The sequence below is a fragment of the Triticum aestivum genome, chromosome 5B (genome assembly GCF_018294505.1).
Source record: "Triticum aestivum cultivar Chinese Spring chromosome 5B, IWGSC CS RefSeq v2.1, whole genome shotgun sequence".
Classification (NCBI taxonomy): Eukaryota; Viridiplantae; Streptophyta; class Magnoliopsida; order Poales; family Poaceae; genus Triticum; species Triticum aestivum.
The window spans coordinates 6,421,103-6,430,574 of record NC_057807.1 but is presented as its reverse complement, the minus strand read 5'-3'; the positions used below and the strand labels follow the sequence as shown (position 1 = coordinate 6,430,574).

General features: G+C 51.8%; 1 protein-coding gene across 1 annotated transcript; it reads left to right on the top strand.

Annotated features, from left to right (window-relative positions):
* Positions 1-4,979: 4,979 nt before the first annotated feature.
* LOC123110056 (LRR receptor-like serine/threonine-protein kinase FEI 1) lies at positions 4,980-8,891 on the top strand. The gene is made up of 13 exons (XM_044530460.1): positions 4,980-5,194; positions 5,295-5,433; positions 5,670-5,741; positions 5,835-5,906; positions 6,068-6,139; positions 6,236-6,307; positions 6,403-6,474; positions 6,652-6,758; positions 6,869-7,051; positions 7,137-7,469; positions 7,579-7,833; positions 8,097-8,230; positions 8,399-8,891. Exons 1-13 carry the CDS (start codon positions 5,080-5,082, stop codon positions 8,621-8,623), a joined length of 1,851 nt encoding a protein of 616 aa, XP_044386395.1. The 5' UTR covers positions 4,980-5,079; the 3' UTR covers positions 8,624-8,891.
* The last annotated feature ends 581 nt before the right edge of the window (positions 8,892-9,472 follow it).

The window sequence follows — 9,472 nt, the reverse complement described above, 5'->3', positions numbered from 1 at the left end:
GTCGTTGGTGTTATGGCTGTAAACATTGTGGAAGACGTAGAAAGGCCGCTTGCTCTTGAATGACCCGGGGTGATCGCAACCGCGCTTCGTCTTAGGTTCGCCCGCAAGTACGGCTGGCCCCTTGCGCTTCACATCCTTGGTCTTGGTCTTCTTGTCTTCTGGATTAGCATCTGGGAGCTCAAGGAGGGAAAGGCGCCCCTCCTCAGCCCTCGCGCACTTGTTTGCCATGTTGAACATCTTCAGAGCCGTGCAGAGATCCTCATGGATGGCGAGCTCCTCTTTCATCTTGACATCTTGGACGCCATCAGAGAATGTTGAAATGATGACCTCGTCCGACACCTTGGGAATCTTGACGCGCACGTTGTTGAAGCAGGGTCTCTCCAGGTTGCTGCTTGATGCGATGTAGGTCACTCGCGGTCGGCGGGCGGTCGCGAGTGCCCTAGAAGTTGGCGATGAAGCGGCTGCACATCTCCTCCAAATAAGAGATCGACCCCTCGGGTAGGTTCAGGATCCAAGAACGCGTGCCATCCTTGAAGGCCATCGGAAATCAGTTTGCCATGATCTTCTCATCGTCGCTGGCCTCCTCGATGCTCAACTTGTAGAACTGCATGAACTCGGCGCGGTCGGCGGTGCCGTCGTAGCGTGGAGGCAGGTCGGGCTTGAACTTGCTTGGCCAGACGATGTTGCGGAGCTCCTGGGTGAACGTGCGGCATCCTGCCGTGGCCGATGGAGGTCCTCGAGGAGGGAGACACTGGTCCTGGTGCACGCGCACCGCCACCTCCTGCGGTGGTACGTGGGCCTGGTGCTGGGGTGCTGGAAGCACGCGCGTTTATCTTGGTGGTCGCTGCACCACCTGGCAGCTCACGTCCTCCCGAGCCAGCGTAGGGCGCGGTGGGTCGCGCCGTGGTGTCGCACGCCTTGGGCCGACAATGACGCCCTGGGCTGGAGGTGGTGGAGGATCCCCGTGTGCCACGTTGCCCGCTGCAGGTGGTTGCTGAGGCAGCAAGCGAGCCGGCTCGGTGGAGCCCCGGTGCACGACGCTGACGAGCTCAGCGATCTGCTCGAGCCACTCCTCGTAGAGGTCACCCACCGAGCGGTAGAGAAGGAGCTATTGCACCATGAGCAGAGCGGCCTGCGCGTCCGCCTGGCCGCGACGCGTGTGGGATGACGAAGCTGCTGGGGTCAATGACGGAGTAGCGGTGCACCCGTCAAGGTGCACCGACGGGTGCAGCGATGAAGCTTGCTGCTCGTGGCCGGCAAGGCCGGTAGCGGCGTTGGCCGCCGGAGACAGAGCACGACGGGCAAAACCATCGCCCGTCGAAGCTTTCTGAGCGACGCGGGCGGCGACTGCGGCCCGGCGCTCGGCGCGAGCTCGGCGTGCGTCAGCCATAAAGGCGTCGGAGTGGCAGGAGACCGGTCGACGGAGGAGAGGATCCGATGCACCCCTACCTGGCGCGCCAAATGTCGGATTACGGGTTCCGCAAACCCTTGAGAGGTTCGAACACTGGGGTGCGTGCGGAGATCTTAACCTACCCAGCCTACCTACTCGCGATCCTTCTAAGCCTAGTGCGTCAAACTCAAAGAGACACAACCGTTTATACTGGTTCGGGCCATCGTTGCGATGTAATACCCTAATCCAGTGTGGTGTGGTGGATTGCCTCGTAGGCTGGAATGAACTAGTATAATGGATGAACTGGCCTCAGGAGGTGAGGTGTTCTTGAGCTCGAGGGAGCTGGTGTGGTGTGAGCTAGTTCGATCTCCCCGTCCTATGGTGGTGGCTAAGTCCTATTTATAGTGGCCTTGGTTCTCTTCCCAAATGTTGGCGGGAAGGGATCCCACAACGGCTGGATTTGAAAGGGGACAAATAGTACAACTTATCCTGACAAAAGTAGTCTTCGCCTGCGAAAAGCCTCTGTTCGTGGCACTGCGGTGGGCTCGTCGATGACCTCCGTCCTGCCGTCCTGGCGGTCTTGGTCTTGTTGCACCAGAATGAAAACCTTTAGCTGATTCCTCGGGACTCCGCGCCTGTGGCTTGCCTCCTTTGCACCGAAGTGGAAACCTGCGGTCTGCGCCCGCCTGGCCTTGGTCGTCATGGCTCACGTCAGCTGAGCCTCGCGAGGTAAACCTTGCATAGAACTCTCCGCCCCTCGGGAGCTAGCCTGAGGAGGTTGATCCCCTTGGGGTTCTTGGCGCCATCCGCCTCGCGAGGCTTGGCCCCTCGCGAGGGTCTTGAGTTGTTGATGTCGAATCTGGGCCGTACCAGGCCGTCGATGGAGCCACGTGATGGGCCGCAGGTAGGCAGGGCTGGATACCCCCATATCCAGGACGCCGACAGGCTTCACCTACCTAAATTGTGCTCCATCAATGAGTGAATTAGTTGACTAATTTGTGAAAAATTCCCAATTACGATGAAAGTGCTTTGCAATGCACTTCGAGTAGGTCTTCATGCTTTGATTGACCCCTCCTACCAGATCAATGCTCACACTTTTCCATGCCATCACTAATGCCGCATCCTTGGTCATATTGAAGTTACTCCCCCTTGCGCACCTCTTTGTTTTTGGAGCGGCAACCTCAACGACATTATCTTCACCTCGAGAGGAGTGGACAAAGAAAGGTCGTCTATACCTATCGATTCATTCATCATGTCGTCAAACCATTGCTCACTACGGCCCAGTTTTTTTGCCAGAATATGGGGATTCTCCCAGAATCCGACCCCTACCCAGCTTCTCCCAGAATCTTTGAGCCCCCTTTGTTCTACAATCCTGTCTAGTTACGGTCTAATTAGACAGGATTGTAGAACAAATGGGGCTCAAAGATTCTGGGAGAAGCTGGGTAGGGGGCGGATTCTGGGAGAATCCCCAGATTCTGGCAAAAGAACTGGGCCTACATCATTTGCAATGTGGAAATTTGCAAGTATAAAACTAGTACAAGAGAAACAAAAAAAAACCTTTGTTCCATTTCGCCGAACAAATCGTGGGCTTCCTCTATCATGTTGTCATCATCGGCCTTCGGGAACGGCGGAACAAAATGCGGTGCCTCCGGGCTGAATGCCGACGGAATGGTCGTGAAGGAGGGCATTGGAGGCGCTATGCAGGAGGCCGCCGCGACCGCCGCCGCCATCAGGAGGTGGCAGGAGGAGGGATCGTCTGCGCAGAGACAAAGAGGCCCATGAATTTTTAGCATGATGAGGAGGTTGTTGCTTCCCGCATTGTATTGGAAGAGGGATTGGGTGGAGGGTGAAAAATCCTCAAAATATTGGGAGAGATGGGGCTGATTATCAGGACATCCCGCTAATTTTTTGGGGAAAGAAAGTCCACAATACAAGAAATTTATTGGGGAAATGGAGAGTCTTGGAGACGCTCTTACACTTAGCAGAGTGTGCCATAGTGCAATCTCTAAGGATGTTGTATTTTTTTTTTGTAATGAGCCGAGTCACTAGTGTTGAACGGGCTATTAAGATGATACTCCATCCTTCCCAAAATATAAGACACCGACTGACTTTTCTGGTCTTCGTTACACAACTTTGACTATGATTTTTTTATGTATTATTATATGTCTACAAAATTAGTGTACATACATATGAAGCAAAATTGTTTTGAAAGACAAATATGACAATGCCATTTATACATGTACTTTGATATATATATATATATTAATGAACGGTCAAAGCCGTGCATCAGAGACCGTGCAAAGCCGATCACACCTTATGTTTGTTTTAGGAAGAAGGAAGCAGATTGTTTATACTTACTATTATTGCTTAGTTTAGTTTTTGTATGTACGTAATGGCGTATGGAATTGGGGAGCTGGTGCTCTTTCGTCTGTTTGTCATTTTTCAAGTGGTGGCTGGCTCAGGCTTTCACCGCACATCCCATCCCATCCCATCCCATCCCATCCAATTCCCATCATCAACGGCTAGCTGAGTCAGTCAATCCGGTTCCGTTGAGTTGTTTTTGGATTTGGATCTTGCTCCCCGCCCTTCCGACACCCTCCACACTCCCCTCAGTGCTCCCCTCTACTAGAGGTTACCAAAATGGACATCATGAAATGCCACCGGCTATTTGTCTACCCATTGAGCAATGTAGAGAGGAGAAAGAAGAGAGGAGAGAAAAATAAAATGGGTCCTAGCTAGGCTAAGTTGGTAGGATTCTTCTGCTTTTGGACCCCTTTAGAGCTCCCCCGATTTGACGAGGGTTTGTAGGATTTCGGTTAGTCCGGACATTCGGGGGATTTTACGAGCTGCATTCGCCTTTTACCCGTCCAGCGGTGGTGGCCGTAGACGTCATCATTCTTTTTTCTTTTGTTGGTTCTATTGCAAAATAAGTGTCGTGGTTTTAGTGTTTTTTTTCGACGCCACATGATCTGGGCTGTTGGTTTGTGATCCAACGGACGTGTTATGGGCGTGTCACTGGATCTTCGTCCGGCTAGGAGAATAGGAAGAAGGAACCGAGCATGGTGGAAAGAAAGACGCGCCGCGCGTAGAGCGGCGGCTGAATGGAGCACCTTTTTCGGACCGCCCCGCGGATCGGCAGGCTCTAGAAATGAAGGGGATCTGCGACTGTCTTGGTCCACACTCTCTTTTCTCTTGCTAGTTCGTCTCGTTCATTTCTTGCTGCGTAAGTTTGGTTTTGCTTGCTTGCTTCACCTTCAGCAAGAAAACAAGAGATTGCATGCCTTATCTAGGCCCAGTTCTTTTGCGAGAATCCGAGGTAGGGGCCCTACCCAGCTTCTCTCAGAATCTCTGAGCCGCATTTGTTTTGAGCTGTCGCCAGTCCTCACTGTTTTTTTTTTTTGTCTATCCTGCTGCCTCCGCCTTTTTCGAAAGCGGCCACGACCCACGCGGGCTTCTGGGGTCTCTGACTGGGCGGCGGGACCACGGACACGCCCGGCCCCACGGGTCAGCGGCTCTACAGTGCCCCGCCTGGGACTCCCCGTCAGCCGCACACATGCGCAGGCAGCATCCAGTCCAATAATTAAAGCAAAGGCTTGGCTTCTCCCACACCTCACTCCCTCACTCCCCAAGCTCACTCTCACTCTCCCACCCACTTCAAACCCCTCCATCCCAAACCCCAGCCAGCCACCATGGCCGCCAACCCCCGGAGCGGGACCAAGAGGCTGACCGGCGGCGGCCATGGGGGCGCCGCGGCCCTCCTCCTCCTCCTCTGCTGCACCGCGTCCATGGCGCTCACCCCGGACGGTACGGCACCGCCGCATTCCATTCCCAATCCATCTACTCTACTGTACTGAATAAATCTACCGAACCAAGAGAGCTGACGTGATGTGCTGGTTCGTCGCAGGGGAGGCGCTGCTGGAGCTGAAGCTGGCCTTCAACGCCACGGCGGGGCAGCGGCTGGGCAGCTGGCGGGCCGCCGACCCCAACCCCTGCGGCTGGGAGGGCGTCTCCTGCTCCTTCCCGGACCTCAGGGTCCAGGCCATGTACGCCTCATCCTGCCTCCTCCTCCTCCTTCTTCTTCCCCCTTCCTCCTCCTCCTCCTCCATTCTAGATCAGATTCAGTAGACTGAGTGTCCGGCATTTTTGGTTTCTCTCCATTGGATTGTTGCGGGGGTGCTGGCACGGTTCCCCATGCATGCGTCTGCTCCTTCCTTCTTGGATTCCTTAGCCCCGCCCGTGAATGAATGAATAATCTCTCCCTTTGTTTTTGTGTGGGCAGAAATCTGCCGTATATGCAGCTCGGAGGCATCATCTCGCCCAGCATCGGCAGGCTCACCAAGCTGCAGAGACTGTAAGTTTCATTTTCCTTTTTTACCACCTCCACAAATCCACCGTTCAATGGATGCATATGCGCTGGCCTCAAATCCCCTGTTTCTTCCTTCAGAGCTCTGCACCAGAACAGCCTGCACGGCCCCATCCCCGCCGAGATCAGGAGCTGCACCGAGCTCAGAGCCATGTAAGTAAAAACACTAGTATGGTGTACCCTCTCTCTGGTTTATACTACTAGTGGTTCATTGCATATTTTTTTGTTTGGTTGGTACACTACTAGTAGTAGATTTGATGAATCAGATTGCTGAAATAAGATGTGGGTGCTCTGATTGTCTGTATCTTCTTCAGTTACCTGAGAGCCAACTACCTGCAAGGCGGCATCCCGCCGGGGATCGGCGACCTCACTCACCTCACCATCCTGTAGGTCCTTGGCACCACCATCCTCCCCTTTGTTACACGGTTTGACGCTCTAATGTGTTGTCAGTCTGATGATGCTTGTCAAAAAAAAAAATGCAGGGACCTGTCCAGCAATCTGCTGCGGGGCGCGATACCGGCGACGATCGGGAGCCTAACTCATCTGCGGTTCCTGTAAGTTGTTGGGGATGTGATCTGAATCTCATTGACAATGCCTACAGTTTCAGTTCACAAGGGTGCTGATGGAAAAGTTTGAACTGGCAATGTAGGAACCTCTCCACCAACTTCTTCTCGGGAGAGATCCCGAATGTCGGCGTCCTCGGAACCTTCAAGAGCAGCTCGTAAGCTTAGCTCCGGCCTCATCTCCATCCTTCCAGTTTGTGTGTCTTTCTTTATGCTGTCGGTAGATGTTGCAAATGTGAATGAGTGGTACTATCTTTTAGTTTGTACCACAGCTGCACTGTATCAGCTTCAGCTTGGTTTTAATGCTCTGGTGTGTTTCAATTCAAATGCTGCAGGTATGTCGGAAATCTGGAGCTTTGTGGGCTGCCCATACAGAAAGGTTGCCGCGGAACCCTTGGGTTCCCTGCGGTGCTGCCGCACTCTGACCCCCTCTCCTCCTCTGGCAAGTCTTAAATTCTAACGCTGCCTTCACAATGTGGGGACTAATTTTTGAATCTTGGTAGGATCTGTGTTACTAACTGATGTGGTCATTTATTTTTGGTCACCATATAGGTGTTTCTCCAATCACCAACAATAACAAAACTTCACACTTTCTGAATGGTGTTGTGATCGGTTCAATGTCAACCATGGCCGTCGCGCTGGTCGCGGTGCTCGGCTTCCTCTGGGTATGCTTGCTGTCCAGGAAGAAGAATGGTGTCAACTATGAGAAAATGGACAAGCAAACTGTCCCGGATGGTAATGGAAAAACTGACACCAACTATGTCACTCGATAATTTTGTCCAGGCTCACTAACTAACTGCGTGATATCTTGACGACTTAGGTGCAAAGCTTGTGACATACCAATGGAACCTTCCGTATTCGTCGGGAGAGATCATTAGAAGGCTGGAGCTGCTCGACGAAGAGGATGTGGTTGGTTGCGGCGGGTTTGGTACGGTGTACAAGATGGTGATGGATGATGGCACGGCGTTTGCCGTCAAGAGGATTGACCTCAACCGAGAGAGGCGAGACAAGACTTTCGAGAAGGAGCTCGAGATCCTGGGCAGCATTAGGCATATCAACCTTGTCAATCTGCGAGGATACTGCCGGCTCTCCACGGCCAAACTGCTCATATATGATTTCATGGAGCTGGGCAGCTTGGACAGCTACCTCCATGGTAATGCACATTATATATCTCTGACATACTAGTAGCTACTATTTCGTCATAGTGGTTGCAATGCCATCTTGTGTTAACTGGTGCTTACTGTACCGTGTTATCAATGCAGGTGATGCGCAGGAGGATCAGCCATTGAACTGGAATGCGCGTATGAAGATCGCCCTGGGCTCCGCTCGAGGGCTGGCGTATTTGCACCACGATTGCTCACCGGGGATCGTCCACCGGGACATCAAAGCAAGCAACATCCTTCTGGACAGATGCTTGGAGCCGCGCGTGTCTGATTTCGGCCTCGCGAGGCTGCTGGTGGACAACGAGACCCATGTTACCACTGTCGTGGCGGGTACCTTTGGGTACCTAGCACCAGGTACTTGTTCTACTTCTCTCGATGCTAACGTTATATGTTGTGTTCATTTTTCTAACACGTTTGTAGGACATGTTTGTATTAATCCTTTCCTGCCATCATCTGAAAGAAACTCTTTTAACTGAAGGTGATTGTGTAGTTTCTGTTTAGAAGTACTGCTTGACACAATTCAAATTTAGACATCTCGTGTTCTCAAAAAATTAATAGCTTACCTTTATCTTCTAGTAGTACCTTAAGTCCAAACTAACAAAAAGCTTTACTGTCAGAGTACCTGCAAAACGGGCACTCGACCGAGAAATCAGACGTGTATAGCTTCGGGGTGCTTTTGCTGGAGCTGGTGACCGGAAAGCGGCCTACGGATTCTTGCTTCCTCAACAAGGGCCTCAACATCGTCGGCTGGGTAAGTAAAGCAGTCTTGTTCCAAAGCTGTTGCAACCAGTGATATATTCCACTCCAAAGAAGCCTCCCTCCATGCCCTGGATCCCAAAGCAAGAAAGGAAGCGAGCAACTCTGATGAATAATGCACTCTGATGTCTGAACATTTGGTTTACTGTCGAAATGCATGCAGCTGAACACGCTGAGCGGGGAGCACCGGCTGGAGGAGATATTGGACTCGCGGTCGGGCGACGCGGAGGTGGAGGCGGTGGAGGGGATCCTGGACATCGCGGCCATGTGCACGGACGCGGACCCGGGGCAGCGGCCGTCGATGGGGGCGGTGCTCAAGATGCTGGAGGAGGAGATCCTGTCGCCCTGCCTCAGCGAGCTCTACTACGAGCAGCACCTGGAGCTCTGAGAGCTTCGAGTTTAGGTGAGCGAGTGAGTGAGTGAGTGGAGCAGCACCAGTTGTGCTGGTACTGCTGCTCATGGAAGAAGAAGCTCAGGTTTTTGTAGATACTTGATGATGAACCACCTTGTTAGGAGGACTAGTTGTCATCTCTAAGATGCGCTGTGCCCAGGTAGTGAGTGGTTCTTGGGTCAGAACCAGAACCAAAGTAGTAAATTGACTGTGCTTTGTACATAGGGTTCGAGATCTTGAGCTTTTTTCCTCTTCTTTTCTTTTATATCGCTTTTCCTTTTCTGCGGTTGCTTCTTCCTTTCAGAATTTTCCTTTTCATTTTGGCATTTTTGACTGCATGGCCACTTTGAACCAAATCACACAAGTAGGACAGGCAAAGTAAACTGGGAGCTGGTTGGTGGAAAATACGCTTGCCTCTGGGGCGCCCATGGACAAGTGTGTTTGGCTCTCGGGTATGTGTGCACTTTTTTTTTTGAACACAAGCGCTTGTATACACGCGCATACACTCACCCCTATGAACGCACATACGCACACCCTACCCCCTATGAGCACCTCCGAAAGACTGAGCCGGCATACACTCTCGGGTATATATGCACTTGATATGATCTTTTTTAGTAGTTGTAATAAAAAAAAGTCAAAAGTCATGAAACTTGTTTGAAAACAAACTTCACCTTCTATTGTGATTGTGTACAAAGTTTGTTTCACGAATGCTTGGTTTTCATGGTATTCTGGGTGGAAAAAAAAGTCAACAATATATACAAGTTACTATTCATGTGTATTGTCCTAAAAAAATTGTTTCTTTACCCCGAAGTCGACGGTGTTTTTTCCTGGTGAAACTTTTTATAC

Excerpts from the sequence above, each read along its gene's own strand:
- LOC123110056 (XM_044530460.1), top strand. The coding sequence starts at position 5,080 with ATGGCCGCCAACCCCCGGAGCGGGACCAAGAGGCTGACCGGCGGCGGC. Across the intron at positions 5,195-5,294 it reads CATGGCGCTCACCCCGGACG|GGGAGGCGCTGCTGGAGCTG; the intron begins GTACGGCACCGC and ends GGTTCGTCGCAG. Across the intron at positions 7,470-7,578 it reads CTTGGACAGCTACCTCCATG|GTGATGCGCAGGAGGATCAG; the intron begins GTAATGCACATT and ends TTATCAATGCAG.